Source organism: Trachypithecus francoisi, unplaced genomic scaffold, assembly GCF_009764315.1.
Source record: "Trachypithecus francoisi isolate TF-2019V2 unplaced genomic scaffold, Tfra_2.0 Lachesis_group2, whole genome shotgun sequence".
Taxonomy (NCBI): domain Eukaryota; kingdom Metazoa; phylum Chordata; class Mammalia; order Primates; family Cercopithecidae; genus Trachypithecus; species Trachypithecus francoisi.
In genome coordinates this window covers 25,635,535-25,655,094 of record NW_022681465.1, presented here as the reverse complement: position 1 = coordinate 25,655,094, position 19,560 = coordinate 25,635,535, and the positions used below count along the sequence as shown (strand labels likewise).

General features: G+C 35.5%; 1 protein-coding gene across 2 annotated transcripts in view; it reads right to left on the bottom strand.

The window, feature by feature from the left end:
- The window catches only part of TMEM232 (transmembrane protein 232), a 294,516-nt gene that overhangs the window by 144,973 nt on the left and 129,983 nt on the right, over positions 1 to 19,560 (bottom strand). For both annotated transcript variants that reach the window (XR_004429706.1, XM_033178954.1), the window contains exon 11: positions 2,611 to 2,789. Coding sequence is in view for 1 of the 2 variants with exons in the window: in XM_033178954.1 (XP_033034845.1) it covers positions 2,611 to 2,789 (179 nt within the window). In the remaining variant the exon portion in view is untranslated. The remainder of the gene's footprint in view (positions 1 to 2,610; positions 2,790 to 19,560) is intronic.

The window sequence follows — 19,560 nt, the reverse complement described above, 5'->3', positions numbered from 1 at the left end:
TAAGTAGGGGGGCCCTGGACCCAGCTCAGGAAACCATTTTTTCCCTCCTAGGCCTCCAGGACTGTGATAGGAGGGGCTGCTGGGAATGTCTCTGACATGTCCTGGATACATTTTCCCCTTTGTCTTGGTCATTGGCATTTGGCTCTTTGTTACTTATGCAAATTTCTGTGGCAGGCTTGAATTCCTTCCCAAAAAATGGGATGCAGGCTGCAAATTTTTCAAACTTTTATGCTCTGCTTCCTCTTGAACATTTTGTCACTTAGAATTTTCTTCTGCCAGATACCCTAAATTATCTCTCTCAAGTTCAAAGTTCCTAGATCTCTAGAGCAGGAGCAAAATGCTGCCAGTCTCTTTGCACAGCAAGAGTGACCTTTACTCCAGTTCCCAACAAGTTCCTCATCTTAATCTGAGACCACCTCAGTGTGGACTTCATTGTCCACATCACTACTAGCATTTTGGTGAAAGCCATTCAACACATCTCTAGAAGTTCCAAACTTTCCCACATTTTTTCTATCTTCTTCTAAGCTCTTCAAACTCTTTCTTCTAAGTTCTTCAAACTCTTCCAACTTCTGCCTGTTACTCAGTTCCAAAGTTGTGTCCACATTTTCAGGTATCTTTACAACAGTACTCCACTCTATCAATACCAATTTACTGTATCAGTCCATTTTCTTTTTTTTTTTTTTTTTTTTTTTTTTTGAGACGGAGTCTCGCTCTGTCGCCCAGGCTGGAGCGCAGTGGCCGGATCTCAGCTCACTGCAAGCTCCGCCTCCTGGGTTTACGCCATTCTCCTGCCTCAGCCTCCCGAGTAGCTGGGACTACAGGCGCCCGCCACCTCGCCCGGCTAGTTTTTGTATTTTTAGTAGAGACGGGGTTTCACCGTGTTAGCCAGGATGGTCTCGATCTCCTGACCTCGTGATCCGCCCGTCTCGGCCTCCCAAAGTGCTGGGATTACAGGCTTGAGCCACCGCGCCCGGCCATCAGTCCATTTTCATACTGCTATGAAGAAATACCCAAGACTGGGTAATTTATAAAGAAAAAGAGGTTTAATGGACTCACATTTCCACATGCCTAGAGAGGCCACAAAATCATGGTGGAAAGTGAAGGAGAAGCAAAGGCATGTTTTACATGGCAGCAGGCAAGAGAGCGTGTGCAGGGAAATTGTCTTTATAAAACCATCAGATCTCATGAGACTTATTTACTATTATGAGAACAACATGGGAAAAAACCCACTCCCATGATTCGATTAACTCCCAGCAGGTACCTTCCATGACACATGGGGATTATGAGAGCTACAATTCAAGATGAGATTTGGGTGGGGACATAGACAAACCATATCATTTATCAAGGCATGTTTAATTTCCAAAGAATTGCAGATGCTACTCTTTAATTTTGTTATTTTTAATAATAAAATTATTGATTTTTATTTTTATCTTAAAATAATTTTGCCATTAATTTCATCAATGTTAAATTTAATTATTAAACATAGTTATAGCATGTATTTTAATATTTAAAGGGAACTCATTTGGATTGTTCATTCAACATATATTTATTGAGGACTTATTGTGCGTATTGGGATACAGCATTGAAAAAAACAGATGTTTCTGTGTGTTTTTACTTTAATATGGTAGTTGTTTAATGTGTTATTACCCAAAATATAAAAATAGAAGTTCTTACATCCTCTCACTAACTACAGGATGCCCTTTAAGCTTCTAAATTATAATTTAGAAGGCTAGCTGATACAGGTTGATTTATATATAGTATAATATCTAAATCTAAATATAGTAGTCAAGCAGGCTGAGAGGAGAGGGAAGAGTCTTGAAGCTAGTGGGTCACCCAACAAAGGAACTTTTACCTTTACCTATTCATTTTCTATGTGTGTTGAAATCTCTGAAGTTAGGGCCACCTTTACCCTTTCTCTAGTCCAGTGTCATAATATGGCTATGTTCAGCCTTCTTCCTGGTATTTCTGGTCACTGAACTAGACAAGGGAGGAAATGCTCAAGTGAGAGAATAGGTCTCTGGATTCCTAACATCATAAAAAGCTACATCATAAAACCGCCCCTTACCCCTACTATTTGAATCTTATCCACAGCCTGCCTCTTTTGGCAGCCCTTGCTATGAGGTAGTAAAAGCACCCCTACACAGCTCTTTCACAGCCCATCCTAACACAGCCCTCAAATTAGAGGATTGTGTTATGCTCCTTAAAACTTCCATTACTTTCTAAACGTCTTCATCAAGAAAAGAGAAAAAGAATCATGGCTTAACATGTTACTTTAATCTAGTGTACCTAACATTCTATCAGAATTTCCCACCAAGTCAGAGTTCCATGGTGGAATCACCCCTTACTGAGGTGTACTTTTCCCTAAATGTGTTAAATGAATTTAATTCTGTTTCTATTACAGACTTTTGGAGGCCTTTACACTATCATCTAGAGCTCAACTCTCCTATCTTTAATCAAAAATAGATCAGTGTTAAGTTTTAAAAATATTATTCTCAGCTGTAAGTCGCTAATACTCATTGAATGTAGACATTCCTTTTACCATGGAGAGAAATGACAACCATGCTTCCTAATGATAGATGTACATATTTATTGCCTAGCGTTTTACCTTACCTGAGCGATATTGATTGCATTTTGGATTCGTATATCTTCCTCATAATCCTTTGTTTTCTGCAATGTTTGCCATATTATATTTCTAAGTCCATCCTGTTCTTCATCTCCTTGAAGTTCCCATGAAATTTTCACCAGGTTATACACTAAGCCATAGTAACCAGTCCAGACTACTTGATCACCTGTTTAAAAAGAAAAAGTCTTTGGGAGTTATCATTTTATTCACCTTGCTAAAGTAAGATTGTGTGAAAAAGGAGAAACCAATTTTACCATAATTCATAATAATATTCTAAAGTCTGACATTCTAAGCTGCAGAAATTTCTGACCCTTCACTGCTTTCTCTCCTTTACATTTAAAAAAGACCACAGATCATTTTAAAATTTCTAGCCACATGAAAAGAAAAACTGCACCTAACTGGTATACTTAATAAAATTCAAAGTTAAATTGGTAAACTGTGAACTACATATACAAAACAAATTCTTAGAATTCAAGTAAAGAGAAATCTGTTCAAAGGAATGTGAACACAGACCACCATGGTGAATTTTTATAATAAAGTAGAAAAACCAGAAAAATACTTCCTGTTATTAAAAAAGTCAAACATTATGAAACATGGTATTTGAACCAAGAAGAAAATGCTTAAATCATGTGAAAAGCATACAAAAACTACTGTTATAATTATAAGCTGAAAAATTCATTTTAATAATAGTGAAATAAATCAATTGGAATATAGGAAAAAGTAATGAAAACAGAGATTTAAAAACTCTAAGACACTCCTAGAACTTACACAGCAATTAGCAATTTATATACATTATCAAGTTCCACTTTCAAAATATGTATTTTCCTTAGAGAAAGGAGAAAGACATTTCTATTTACTCTTTATGGTAATTATTTCTTACCTAGATATTGTACATTTCTATGCAGTAATAGGAAAAAGGAATTCCAATTTAGGTAGATGTGGGAGAAATAAATTTGGGGAATAAAATAATACAGTTATCAAAGAGGAGATGAACTTAGTCAAAAAGCAACATGAAAATAATGAGTATGTGAAGCAGATAAGAAGAACAAGAAGAGGAAATGGTTCAGAAAGGGAACTGAAAGAGTTTTAAAGCCCTTTAAATTCCATATTGCACTTTTCTCCAAAACCCTGGTGACGGTCCATTGATGATTGTTGCCCTTTTTGAATAAAGATAGAAGCACAACCTGAAAAGTCACAATCCTCAACTTTTCCAAATGAATCTAGTTTTCATAATGCAGGTTAATAATCATCATCATTATGATTATAGCTAGTACACATAGGGGTAACAACTATGTCATCCAATTTTAGTTCTCACTATAATCCTGCTATGTAGATGTTATTATATATACTTAGAATAATAAAAGGGAACATATAAACTTGAACCTGCTTAGAAAGCTCCCTGGCATCAGACAGCTGTTGAATGAATGATAGAGCAGGTAAAGGCTGATCTAATCCTGTCCCATGCAGCACAGTCTCTCCAATTTACACAAGTACTTTTCTTTCCAGTCATGACCTTCCATTCCATTCATAGGAAAGAAAGAGTTTGAAAGAAAGAGGAGGCAGAAGAGAAAGTATGTACATGTTTTACAGGTAGGAGGAGAAAGGCATATATCCAGTTTCCAATCTTAAGGTATCATCTACCTTTTCTATTATTGGAACTTTAGGAGAAAAAGTATAAGCTGGAAGTAGGAAGCTACAGTTAAGCAGCCAATTATTTTTGAAACGTCACTTTCTCCTTATAGGAACTTTACTAATTAAAATTGAGATACCACAATATTGGAATTAACATATAATATAAAACAAGTTTTTTGAATGAATGTCATTAATATTTTTGCACTGAACATTTGGAATATAATAAAAAAGCCCAAATTTAAGGTTTGGGTTTTTTTTTTAACCATTGCCTTTGTGAATAGTCTTGGCTAAGGTGAGAAAAAGATAGTCTGTGTCTTCAAGTAATTGGCATGTCTGGGAGACTAGAATAATTTGTAAGAGAAATTAGAGAGTAACTGTTATTTGAAAAGATGATGGTCGTTGATATAACAATCACAAAAGCAAGAGATCAATGAGGGCTAGAAGAGTAAGGAAAGGACTGGAGAAAGTATGAGTTTACAAGTCTTGTCCAATAGGTAAATTTGGGAAAAGTGCAGAGGAAGATATTGGTGGAATATTTCAAATGGAAGGATATCTGAAAAAGGTTAGCTCTGAGAATAAACACTGTAATAGCTTCCTAGTTCTTTCATCTTCCTGTCTTATGTTTACTGCTTCACCATTACTAATCCATGTTGTGCAAACTGACCTTTCTAAATCTCATTATGTTACTTCTCTACTCACAACTTAGCAAAGGATTGCCATTTGTCCCTATGTAAATTCCAAATTGCATGGCCAGGTAATTACTGTCTTTCTAATATGACATCGTTTTGAACACATCTATCACCACTCCTTTATTCCCACCCCTCTTGCTAATACACTATAAACAGACAAAACTACTTGAAGTTCTAGAATACACATTTCATTTAATCTTCTAGCCCTTGTATAAACTTTTCACTTAGCCAGAAGTTATCCTGTCCAAAAATAACTGCACACTACACCTGGCTTCTATCCATTCTCCTGCATTCTTTCTCCTAGGAATCCTTCTCTGAATCCCCATGGCTAGCTAGGTGCCCCTGTGCCTAATGTATTGTATCATATTGTAATTGCATATCTCACCTATGGATTCTAAACTACTGGAGAAGACAGAATGTCTTTTATTTGCTTAGATATTCTTAGCATTTAGTAAAGTGCCTACAACGAAGTGCCTACAACATAGTAGATCTAATTTACAAAAATCTGTTTATTGATTTAGGGAAGTAGGTAGAGAGAACAACTATGTCCCTTTGCCTGGGGCAGAAGGGTTTCTTGGAACACAAGCTTTCAAGGACAAAACTGGGAAAGTCCACAGCAAATCAAGATATTTAGATCAGGAATATGGCCCCCAGCAGTGAGGTAGTTAGACAGACAGAGAAGGGAAGAGATGATAGTAAAGATCTCAAATGAAGCTGAAGTGGAGAGTTTATACTAAAAATAAATAAGAGGCCAGCCACGGTGGCTCACATTTGTAATCCCAGCACTTTCAGAGGCTGAGGCAGGAGGATTGCTTGAGGTAGGCCAGGAGATCAAGACTAGCCTGGGCAAAATATCGAGACCCTATCTCTATAGCTTTTTTTTTTTTTTTTTTTTAATTAGCTGGGCATGGTGGTGCACATCTGTAGTACCAGGTACTCAGGAGGCTGTGTTGGGAAGATCACTTCAGCCACAGAGTTTGAGGCTACAGTGATCTATGGTTAAAAAAAAAAATAGATAAGGTACCAAAGTTATGTAAAGATAAATGGGATCAGATTAAACGGTACATGTTTGAAGAAGGGAGTAACATTATGTCTGCTCAATGCAATGTCATGTTTATTCAAGCAATAAACTGGGAAACCAATATAGTTTTATGAGGTAATCTAGGTCTTTACTGCAATGGGCAGCAGGAGATTGGCAAGGAAGGGACACAAACTTAAGACACTGTGGAGAAGATCTAATTGGACTTCTTAGCTATGGGGAAAGAGGCAGAAATAAAGGGGAAAGGAGAAGTATATTTTTAAGCTCAGGAGACTGAAACAATAATAACACCACTTGAAGAAATGAGAAGAGTGTGTATAAGAGTCACTTTTAAGAAAAAGAAGATAAATATTTGGAAAATGTGGCATGGGAAGGGGGAATCTAATGTTCAATGTCCTGTAGTTTGTTGTAAAAATATGGCTAGAATGCAAGTAAAATAGCAAGAGTTGAGATTGTTGATTTGTGGGTCATTAGCTTGAAGTCAATACAAGTAAGGAAACACATTAATTTTTAAGTTAATAATTCTGGATTGTGAGCCTCAGAGAAAAAATAAGTTTTTGAACAATATTACAAATAAAACATACAGTGAATTTTAACTAATTTCTACATTTACTTACAGACTCTCAACATTAACACAAATGATTGACAAAAATACATACAAACCACCTTCCTCTTAAAATTTAAGTATATTTTAAATTATCACTTTTTGAAGGTCAATATTTTATAAAACTACAATAGTTGAAATATCAAAAAGAATATAGTTTGGTTTTAGAATCCACAAGATCAACGAGAAACCACAAGATATATTCTGATAGTTATGTTTTAGAAAGTCATAATTCCTTTTAAATTCCATTCATATTTTTAAAAGTGAGCTGTTGGCCGGGCACGGTGGCTCAAGCCTGTAATCCCAGCACTTTGGGAGGCCGAGACGGGCGGATCACGAGGTCAGGAGATCGAGACCATCCTGGCTAACATGGTGAAACCCCGTCTCTACTAAAAAATACAAAAAACTAGCCGGGTGCGGTGGCGGGCGCCTGTAGTCCCAGCTACACGGGAGGCTGAGGCAGGAGAATGGCGTGAACCTGGGAGGCGGAGCTTGCAGTGAGCTGAGATCCGGCCACTGCACTCCAGCCTGGGCGACAGAGCAAGACTCCGTCTCAAAAAAAAAAAAAAAAAAAAAAAAAGTGAGCTGTTCACCTGTTGATTTAAACTCAACTGAAGTGATGCTGATGAATAATATTCGCAGAGAGAATTTATTACATCCAATTGACTGACAGTTAATGATGAAAAAAACCTTATAAAGACAGATGGTATGTGTTACAACTGTCATTAAAAGTAGACAACATTCTAATTTGCACATTTAGACATTTGCTGAGGAGCATGCCTGCTATGAAATGTTTCAACATGGGACCAAGCTGTAGCATAAGGCACTCTTCTATCTTGCTTTGAGTGACCCTGTGGCAGCTATCAAAGATGTCACTTTAAATATACTGAGAGAAAATATGTCTGTGTCCGCAGCTAAGCAGACAGTATCCTAGGATATAAAAAAGCCAAACCAAAATGAGTTCTTAATAAATTCAAAAATTTTATTAAGAAACCACCACTGCACTTGAAAACCAATATTATGCACTTTTCTTTGTAGTAGTAATATCTTATTCTAGTGTTTGAACCCTTTGGTAGCCTTTAATTGCCACTGAAGATACTTAGATTTCATATATTTAGTGAAAGCGAAATATGAATATTTATACTTACATGAATGAGTGTAAATGAGTATAGCCTTTGCAATTCTGTCAAATATAATACGATACTACAAAATCAAATGCGCCACTTAAACGTAACTCAAATGTAGAATGTGGTTCAAAACACTGATTATGCAATGCCATGCAGAGTTGAAGGAACTAGATCAACGCTAAGAAACTAACAGTTGGACAAGAACCAGTCAGCCAGCCATGCATTTAACTAATATTTACTGAGTGAATGAATGCTAGACGCCAGCCACTGTTCTCTGTACTAAAGAAAAAGACAAACTGCTTCTCTGGGTATACTTAATTCCAATGGACAGAGACAGATATAAAGAAAGTAAATATAACAGTATCAGTTTATTATGAATATTATGAGAATAGAAGATGCTGATAGGACCAACAATGACTAGAAGAAGAAAACTACTGTAGACAGAATGAGAGCAAAACTTCTACGAGGAGGTGATGGTCAAGCTAAGATCTAGCTGATGAAAAAGAGTTAATCATTGAAGGAACAAGGGAAAAGCATTTCCAAGAGTGGAGGATGAAAAATGCAAAGGCTGGCCGGGCGCAGTGGCTCAAGCCTGTAATCCCAGCACTTTGGGAGGCCGAGACGGGCGGATCACAAGGTCAGGAGATCGAGACCATCCCGGCTAATCTGGTGAGACCCCGTCTCTACTAAAAAAATACAAAAAACTAGGCGGGCGAGGTGGTGGGCGCCTGTAGTCCCAGCTACTCGGGAGGCTGAGGCAGGAGAATGGCATAAACCTGGGAGGCGGAGCTTGCAGTGAGCTGAGATCCGGCCACTGCACTCCAGCCTGGGCGACAGAGCGAGACTCCGTCTCAAAAAAAAAACAAAAAACAAAAAGAAAAATGCAAAGGCTTTGAACCTAGAATAGCTTGATAGTTTAGAGAAACAGGAGAAAAGACAGTGTGAATGTATTACAGGATAACTGAGGGTCATGGGACAAGACTATATCAGGTAGGTATGACCTTTACTTAGGTACACTCTGAATGATCACAGCCAATTTGTGGGCCATGGAAAAGAGTTTAGATTTTATTCTCAGTATAAAGAAGAACTATCATGGCATTTTTTTTTTACTAATTCAAAATCATAAGATGCTTATTAAATATTAGTCAACAACTCACTCCTCTCTCAACAGAATACTAGTAAAAGGTACATTTTCCTCGTCTACAATTTTATTACCTATAAGCTTCATGTTCTACATTGGCTCTCTAGACTTGTTCATCCTGTATGTCTGCTACTTTGTATTATAGCTTTTTAAACGAAAAAGGGAACTGTCACATTTTACCTTTTCGCTTCTTGGTAGAAAGTGGACTATACAGAATACAAGAGGGAAGCAGGAAGACATTTAACTTTTTGAAGTAATCTAGAAGCAAAGTGTTGATAGTTTGGACTTGGGAAAGGTGCACTAAAGAATTAACCATGCTCAAAGAGAGGGGTGGCTTTTGTCCTTGGCTCTGGGTGGTAATCTCATAGGTCTTGGAATGTCCTGACTAATAAAAATGACATTATTTACCTGGGGTTTTTGGGTATGTTAAATAGTCTCTGCTATAAAATTTGATTCATGGGGGGGTGTGACTTGGGCCACATTGTATCAGCTTGAACATTGGTGGGGCCGGATACTAGAGAAAGCCATGCTGCAGGCAGTTAACTAAGTGTGTATGACCAAGCCCAAATAAAAATTGTAAATTGCAAAGCTTAGGTGAACTTCCATAGTCGACCATACTCTATGTATATTGTCACAAATCATTGCTAGAAGTAAATGTTCTTCACATAACTTCTGTGGGAGAGGATAATGGGAAGCTCAGTGCTTGAGTCTCTCCTGGACTCTGCTCTGTGCACCTTTTCCTTTGGCTGATTTTAATGTATATCCTTTCACAGTAATAAACTATAAACGTGAGTAAAATGTCCTTGCTGAAGTTTGTGAGTCCTTCTAGCAAATTGTCAAACATGAGGGATGTCTTAGAGATCTCCAGACTTGCTGTTGGTGTTAGAAGGGAGGGTGGTTCTGGAGACCCCAAACTTGCAGTTAGTGTCAAAAGAGAGGGTAGTCATGAGGACTCTTGAACTTCAGAGGAGATAACAATAGAGATAGGGGTGGAAAAATTCGGAATATACTTTTGGATAGTAGGATACAAAGAATTCTAGGACACTATTTTCAGAATACTGTTATATTATAGTAATACTAATAGTGATAATGATAATATATGTATCACTATGTATGTATATAATATATAAGTGAAATTGTTATTTTGCATATATCATCATATTTGATCATTACATATATTAAACAAATATTCAACAGAATAAACTGAAGAGAACTGAGGTATTATATGCCCATATTTTGTTGTAGGTAATATGGAAAACCAAACTTTAAAAGTCAGCTGATTCTTTTATTAGAATGTGGTAACTGATTGAAGCACAATAGCAAATAGGATGCCAAAAGGTAGATGAATAATGAAGACACTGAGTAGAACTTGCTTAACTTGAAATTTCGTGATCTTTTCTAATTATCAATTACGAAAATGTATTAATTAAAAATAATTACTGTGGCCAAGACGGCTGACTAGAAGCAGCTAAGGTGTGTGGCTCTTGTGGAGAGAAATGGAAGGGGCGAGTAAATACAGCACCTTCAAGTGAAACATTCAGGTACTGCAGTTGAGACTAATCAAGGAAACAACTCAACCCATGGAGAATGGAGAAAAGCAAGGCAGAATGATGTCCAACCCCGGAGCAACATGGAGTCAGGCAAACCTCCCCCACTCAGAGAAGCAGTGAGTGATATGTGTGACCCTGGGAAACCATGCTTCTCCCACAGATCTTTGCAACCCTCAGGTCAGGAGATACATCATGAACCCACTCCACCAGGGCCTGCAGTCTGACACAGGGTTATGTAGAGTTTCAGCAGAGCAGCTGCTCAGACATACAAGGGGAGCCGGGATCTTAGATACTCTTGCTTTCTAGGCTTCCTGGCAAAAGTAGCCGTAACTCCAGCAAAGCAGGAGGTTAGGTCCCTGTACATACTCCTAGGAAAGAGGCTGAATCCAGGGTGCCGAGCAGTGATGGTCTGCAGACTTCACTTTCACAGCACCTTGCAGGCCATCTAAATAGGAAGAGAGGAAGTCAAACTATCTCTGTTTGCAGATGGCATGATCCTACTTTTAGAAAACCCCATAGTCTCAGTCCAAAAGCTTCTTAAGCTGATTAACAACTTCAGCAAAGTCTCAGCATACAAAATCAATGTGCAAAAATTGTTAGCATTCCTATACACCAAAAACGGTCAAGCCTAAGGCTAAATTTGGAATAAACTCCCATTCGCAAGTATCACAAAAAGAATGAAATACCAAGGAATACAGCTAACTATGGCAGTGAAAGATCTCTACAAGGAGATCTACAAATCACTGCTCAAAGAAATCAAAGATAATACAAACAAATGGAAAAACATTCCATGCTTATGGATAAGAAGAATCAATATTATTAAAATGGCCATACTGCCTAAAGCAATTTATAGATTCAGTGCTATTCCTATTAAACTATCACTGACATTCTTCACAGAACCACAAAATACTAAAAATCTATATGGAACAACAACAACAAAAGCCTGACTAGCCAAGGCAATTCTAAGCAAAAAGAACAAAGCTGGAGGCATTATGCTACCCAACTTCAAACTACACTACAGGGCTAATTAGCCAAAACAGCATGATACTGATACAAAAACAGATACATAGACCAACAGAACAGAATAGAGAACACAGAAATAAGACCACACACCTACAGTTATCTTCAGTAAACCTAACAAAAACAAGCACTGGGGAAAGGATTTCCTATTCAATAAATGGTGCTGAGATAATTTGCTAGCCATATGCAGGAGAATGAAACTGGACCCCTTCCTTACACTATATACAAAAATTCACTCAATATCAATTTTAAACTTAACTGTAAGACCCAAAACTATGAAAATCCTGGGGACAACCTGGGCAATACCATCCAGGACACACACAAGCAAATAAGTCATGACAAAGATGCCAAAAGCACTGTACCAAAGCAAAAATTGACAAATGGAATATAACTAAACTAAAGGGCTACTGCAAAGCAAAAAAAACTATGAACAGAGTAAACAACCTAGGGAGTCGGAGAAAATTTTTGCACATTACGTACCTGACAAATGTCTAACATGCAGCATCTATAAGAAAATTAAACAAAATTTACAAGAAAAAAAAAGATCCCATAAAAAGTGGGCAAAAGATATGAACAGACACTTCTCAAAAGAAGATATACATGTGGCTAATAATCATATTTTTAAAAAGTTCAACATTACTGATCATTACAGAAATGCAAATCAAAACCACAATGAGATACCATCTCACACCAGTCAGAATGGCAATTGTAAAAAGTCAAAAAATAACAAGTGCTGGTGAAGTTGTGGAGGAAAAGAAATGCTTATACACTGTTGATGGAAGAGTAAATTAGTTCAGCTATTGTGCGAGACAGTGTGGCAATTCCTGAAAGACCTGAGGACAGAAATACCATTCTACCCAGCAATCTCATTACTGGGCATATACCCAAAGGACTATAAATCATTTCATTATGAAGACACATGCATGTGTATATTCACCGCAGCACTATTCACAATAGCAAAGACATAGAATCAAACTAAATGCTTATGAATAGTAGACTGGATAAAGAAAATGTGGTACACACATGCCATGGAATACTATACAGCCATAAAAAATAATGAGATCACGTCTTTTGCAGGGACATGGGTGGAGCTTAACTTAAGGCCATTATCCTTAGAAACTAATACAAGAACAGAAAACCAAATACTGCATGTTCTTACTTGTAAGTGGAAGCTAAATGATAACACATGGAGACACAGAGAGGAACAACATACACTGGGGCCTTTTGGGAGGGTTGAGGGTGGAGGGTGGAGGGTGGAAGGAGGGAGAGGATCAGGAAGCATAACTAATGGGTACTAAGCTTAGTGATAGTGACCTGGGTGATAAAATAATCTGTACAACAAATCCCCATGACACAAGTTGACCTACGTAACAAACCTGCACTTGTATCTCTGAACTTAAAATAGAAGCTAACAAATTAAAATTAAAAATTAAAAAAAAGAAATTACAAAAACATATAAAAATAATTAATGTCTGGAATTCTAACTGGAAACCAAGGATAAAAGTAGTTATCTTTTCAATATTAATTGTGATTCTAATAAATAAACTAGAGGAATATCAGACTTCTGACTTTTGGATTTATTTTAAATTTCACTAAGTTAAATTTATACTACCAAGAGATATAGAATAATAATTATAAGTAGATCATTCTCACAGATTTCTGTATTCCAGGGGCAACAAAGAAATAAAGAAGAAAATAATAAAAATGTTCTTGGAAATTGTAAAAAATAGTATTTTACCTTTGTAAGTACATTATATTACATGTAAAAACTTTTTAAAACCCATAATCTTGAAGAAACTAAGATTCCAAGAGATAAAACAAGTTGCCTTAAGTAATCTAAAACTGAGCTGTGACTCATTCAAAATTGCTGACATCCAAAATTGGTGACACCAATTCTAGTTCAGTGAAAATTTATTCACCTATTACTGCCTTTCTTGAAACCGTATTGGTGTTATTTCTCCTCCTGTTCTTACCTAAATATCTCCTACTTCATCCCATTTGAGGACTTTTATTAATTCTTCTACTCAGTAACTGATTAGAAGGGATCTCTTTAAAAAGTGAAAAAATTCTCGTGACATAGGCAAGATGGTATAATAGGAAAAACTGGACTCTCTTTTCTATCACAGAAACATCGATTCAATAGGAATAAATGGATCAATTCCCATTATGAAAAATCCAGAAACTAGCAGAAGGGCTTAGATTTAGTGTGTAAATCTAGCCACACTAAAACCAGTAGTAAAAGCAGAAACACCCTTGTGCCATAACCTCTACCATTTGCACAGTGCTATACAATTTAGAAAACATAATTGGCTGGAAACTTCCCAAATCTAGGAAGAAAAATGTACATTCAGATCCAGGAGGCCCAAAAGATCTTAAATAAAATTAACCCAAAGAAATTCACACTGAGACACATTATATTCAAGATATAAAAAGTATAGGAGATAATTTTGAAAGCAATAAGAGAAAAACAACTTGTTATGTACAAGGGGATGATTGTAAGACTACCCAAAGATTTTTTTAGCAGGAAGTTTGCCCTGCCAGAAGGAAGTGAGATGTTCAAAGGGATGAAAGAAAAAAAAAAAAAATCTGCTGGGAAGATACTATACCAGGAAAACTGCAGTTTTTTGTTTGTTTGTTTGTTTTTTGTTTTGTTTTGTTTTAAAGAGAGAAACAAATACTTTCTCAGACCAACAAAAGTTGAGGGAACACATTATGACTAGAATTGTCTTACAACAAATCCTAAAGGGAGTTCTTCAACTTGAAAAAAAAGGATGCTAAACCACAATATGATAGCATAAGAAATATAAAACTCATTGGTAAAGGTAAATATATAGACAAATACTTAATACTATATATTAGTGTAACAATGGTAAGTAAATCAATTTAAAGATCTGTTAATGTATAATAATATAAATAGATGTTAATTGTGACATCATAAGGATAAAATGTTTATTAGAGCTTTGAGAAGTGTAGAACTTTGTATAAGATTGATGTTGTTTGCAACATAAAATTGATTGTCATAATTTAGATAAGACCCCTATTAATCTCAAAGAAAATACCTATAGAAGTTACACAAAAGAAAAAGAGAAAAGAATCAAGACATGCCAATAACAAACACAAACACATACACACACACACGAAAGAAGGCAGAGCAGGAAAAGAGAGACAAAAATAAAACAAGTAACAAAATGGCAATAATAAATCCTTACATATCAATAATTACTTTAAATGTAGATTAATTAAACTTCCCAATCAAAAGACATAAAGTGGCTAAGTGAATAAAAAAATAGGACCCAAACGTAAGGTATCTATAAGGGGGTCACTTTATATTTAAGGATACATATAGGCTGAAAGTAAGGCATGGAAAAGACACTCCATGCAAATGATAATGAAAAGAAGCAGGAGTGGCTATACTTATACAGAAAAAAAAATAGGTTTAAGCCAAAAAACTGTCACAATAGACTAAAAAATACTATGTAATATAAAATGATCAATCCACTAGAAAGATATAACAATTATAAATGTATCTGCAACCAAGATCACAGCACCTAAATACAGTCATTTGCCATGTAACAGTGTTTCAGTCAACAACGGACTGCATATATGACAGTTGTCCCATAAGATTGTAGTAAATAGAGCTGAAAAAAATTATATTAGCTGGTGACATTTAGCTGTTGTAACACTATAGTGCAATGTGTTACCTTTTCTATGTTTAGATGCACAGTTAGCATTGTGTTGCAATTGCCTATAGTATTCAGTACATTAACATGCTGTACATGTTTGTAGCCTAGGAGCAATAGGCTATACCATGTACCCTAGGTGTTTAGTAGGCTATACCACATAGTTGTGTGTGAGTATACTCTATTATGCTTGCATAATGGTGAAATTGCCAAATGATGCATTTTTAAGAACATATCCTTATTCTTAAGCAATGCATGACTATATATGAGGCAAACATTGACAGAACTGAAGGCAGAAATACAGCAATACAATAATAGTAGGAAATTTTAATAATAAGGATGACAACCAAACAGAAAATTAATGAAGAAACAGCCGATTTGCACAATACTAAAGACTAAATAGAACTAAAAGGCATATACAGATCATATAATCCCAAACAGGAGAATTTTTTTTCAAGTACACATAAAAAATTCTCCAGAACAGATCACTTATTAGGTCACAATGAAAGTATTCACAAATTCAAGAAGATTGAAACTATGCTAAATATTTTTCAACCATGGTGGAATGAAACTACTAACTAATAGCAAATGAGAGCCAAATCAAGAATGCAATCCCATTTACAATAGCCACAAAGAAATAAAATACCTAGGAATAGATCAAACCAAGGAGGTGAAAGATCTCTATAAGGACAACTATAAAACACTGCCGAAAGAAGCCAGAGATGATACAAACAAATGGAAAAACATTCTATGCTCATGGAGAGAAGAATCAATATCATAAAATGGCTATACTGCCCAAAGCAATATACAAAGTCAACATTATTCTTATCAAACTACCAGTGTTATTTTTTACAGAAATAGAAAACACTATTCTAAAATTCATATGAAATTGAAAAATAGCCCAAATTGCCAAAGCAATCCTAAGCAAAGAGAACAAGGCCATTACATTAACCAACTTCAAGCTATACAACAAGGCTACAGTAGCCAAAACAGCATGGTACTAGTACAAAAACAGACACACAGATTAATGGAACAGTACAGAGAAATGAAGCCACATACTTACAACCATCTGATCTTTGACAAAGTCAACAATAACAAGAAGCAGGGAAAGTACTCCCTATTCAATAAGTGGTGCTGGGATAACTTGCTTGCTATAGGCAGAAGATTGAAACTAGGACCCCTTCCTTAAACTATATACAAAAATTAGCTCAGACTTAAAGTCTTAGATGTGAGACCACAAACTATAAAAATCCTAGAAGAAAACCTAAGAAATACAATTCTTGACATAAGCTCTGAGAAAGAATTCATGATGAAGGCACCAACAGCAATTAAAACAAAACCAAAAATTGACAAGTGGGAACTAATTAAATTAAAGAGCTTCTGCATAGTCAAAGGAACCATCAACAGAGTAAACAGACAACCTACAAAATGAGAGAAAATGTTTGCAAATTATGCATCCAACAAAGGTCTAATATCCAGAATCTATAAGGAACTTAAACAAATTAACAAGGAAAAACCAAACAACTCCATTAAAAAAAATGGGCAAGGACATGAATAGACACTTCTCAAAAGAAGACATACGTGCATCCAAAAAGCATATAAAAAAGTCCAATATCTCTAATCATTAGTGAAATGCAAATTAAAACCACAATGAGATACCATCTCACACCAAACAGAGTGACTATTATTTAAAAATCAAAAAATAACAGATTCCAGCGAAAGTTGCAGAGAAAGGGAATGCTTACACACTGTTGGTGGGAATGTAAATTAGCTCAGCCACAGTGGAAAGCAGTTTGGAGATTTCTCGAAGTTCCTAAAACAGAACTATGATTCAACTCAGCAATCTTATTACTGTGTATATACCCAGAAGAAAATAAATTATTCTACCAAAAAGACAACATGCACTTGTACATTCATTGTAGCACTATTCATAATAGCAAAGACATGGAATCAACCTAGATGTCCATCAGTGGTGAACTGGATAAAGAAAATATGGTACATACACACCATGGCTTACTACACAGCCATAAAAAGAATGAAATAATATCCTTTACAGCAACATGTATGCAACTGCAAACCATTATCCTAAGCAAACTAATACAATACAGAAAACCAAATACCACAAGTTCTCACTTATAAGGGGGAGCTAAACATTGAGTACACATGGACATAAAGATGGCAGTAACAGACACTGGGACTACTAGAAGTGGAAACGAGGGGAAGGGGCACTGCCTGAAATACTAATTATTGGGTACTATGTTCACTAACTTGGAGCTCACTATGTGGACCAGGAACAAGCCAAGGTTGTCTACTCTGGTGATGTCCATTTAACAGAGTACTGAAAGTGCTAGCCAGAGCAATTAGGCAAGATAAACAAATAAAAGGCATCCAAATAAGAAAGTAGAAGTATCTCTGTTTGCAGATAACATAATCTTATATGAAGAAAATCCAAAAGACTCCACAAAATCAAGTATGTTAAAACCAATAAACTAAACTAATGTAGTATACCTGAATGCTACAAAATCAATATACAAAAATTATTTGTTTTTATATACTAATAACCTATACAAAAAGGAAATTAGTAAAACATTACATTTATGATAGCATCAAAAAGAATAAAATACTTAGGAATAAATTTAACCAAATAAGTTAGACTTCTGCATTAAAAGCCACAAAACATTGTTTAAAAAATCAAATGAGACACAAATGAAAAGGCATCCTGTTTCTAGATTGAAATACTTCATACTTTTTAAATGTTTACACTACCTAACATAATCTCCAAATTCAATGCTGTCTCCATCAAAATCCCAATGGCATTTTAGACAGAAATAGAAAAAGAAACTCAAAACTTCAATGGCCTAAAAAGATTCCAACTAGCCAAAACAATCTTGAAAAAGAACAAAGTCAAAGGCATCACATTTATTGATTTCAAAGTATACTTCAAGGCTACATAAATTAAAACAGTACTAGCCTAAAGACTGATATATAGACCAGTGGAACAGAATAGAGATCCCAGAAATAAATCCACACATATACAGCCAGCTGATATTCTACATGAGTGCCATGAATATATAATGGGAAAAGGATAGTCTCTTCAACCAATGGTGTTGGGAAAATTGGACAGCCATATATAAATAATAAAAGTAGACCCTTACACCATACACAAAAATCAACTCAAAATTGATTAGAGACGAACAGAAGACCTGAAACTAAAACTCATAGAAGAAAATATAGGGAAAATACTCTTAAAATTGGTTTTGGCAATGATTTTATGGAAATAACACCAAAAGCACAGGCAACAAAAACAAAAACAAGTTCAAGTGGAACTACATCAAACAAAAAAGCTTCTGCACAACAAAAGAAAAAATCAACAGAGTAAAATGACATCTTACAGAATGGGGGAATATTTTTGCAGATATCTACATGATGAAACATTAATCTTGAAAATAAGAAACTCTTAAAACTCAATAGTAAAATAAAACTAATAACTTGATTACAAAATGGGCAAAGGACTTAAACAGACATTTCTCCAAAGAAAACATAGAAGTAGTCAAATGGTATATGAAAATATGCTCAATATCACTAATTATCAAGGAAATACAAATCAAAAGCACAATTAAATATCACTCCACAACTGTTAGGATATCTATTATCAAAAAAAAAAAAAAAAAGGAAAAAGAAAAAGACAAGTGTCGGCAGGGTTGTGAGGAAATTGGAATCCCTGAAGTACACTACTGGTAGGAATGTAAAGTGGTATAACTACTACAGAAAACAGTATACAATTTCCTCTAAAAATTAAAAATGGAACGGCTGTATGATCTGGCAATTCCACTTCCGCATATTGATCCAAAGGAATTAAAATCAGGATCTCAAAGAGATATTGGCATTCCCATATTCATTGCAGCACTGTTTATAATAGTCAAGATATGGAAACAACCTAAATGTCTGTTGACAGACGAATGGATAAGGAAAATGTCATATATAGATAAAATGAAATATATTCACACCAAGAAAAAAAAGAAAATTCTGCAATATGCAGCAACATGGATAAAGCCTGAAAACATTATGCTAAGTGAATTAAGCCAATCACAGAAAGGTAAATATTACATGATTCCACTAAATGAGGTATCTAAAATAGCTAAGCTACCAAAGGCAAAGAATAGAATGGTAGTTACCAGGGGTTGGTGGAGGGAATAAGGGAATTGCTAATCAATGGGTGTAAAATTTCAGTAATACAAGATGGATACGTTCTAGAGATCTGCTGTAAAACATTGTATCCTTTTAAAAGATGCAGGATTCATTTGTTTGATTAAATTAGTGATTTCTCTGTTGTGAACATATTATGTTACTCTTGATGGATGGGAGGAGTGACGAGTAAAGTGACACTATAATTTTAGCATTCATTTCTGGACCATATTAAATGACAGAAAAAACATTCTGAAGCATGCTGAAGGA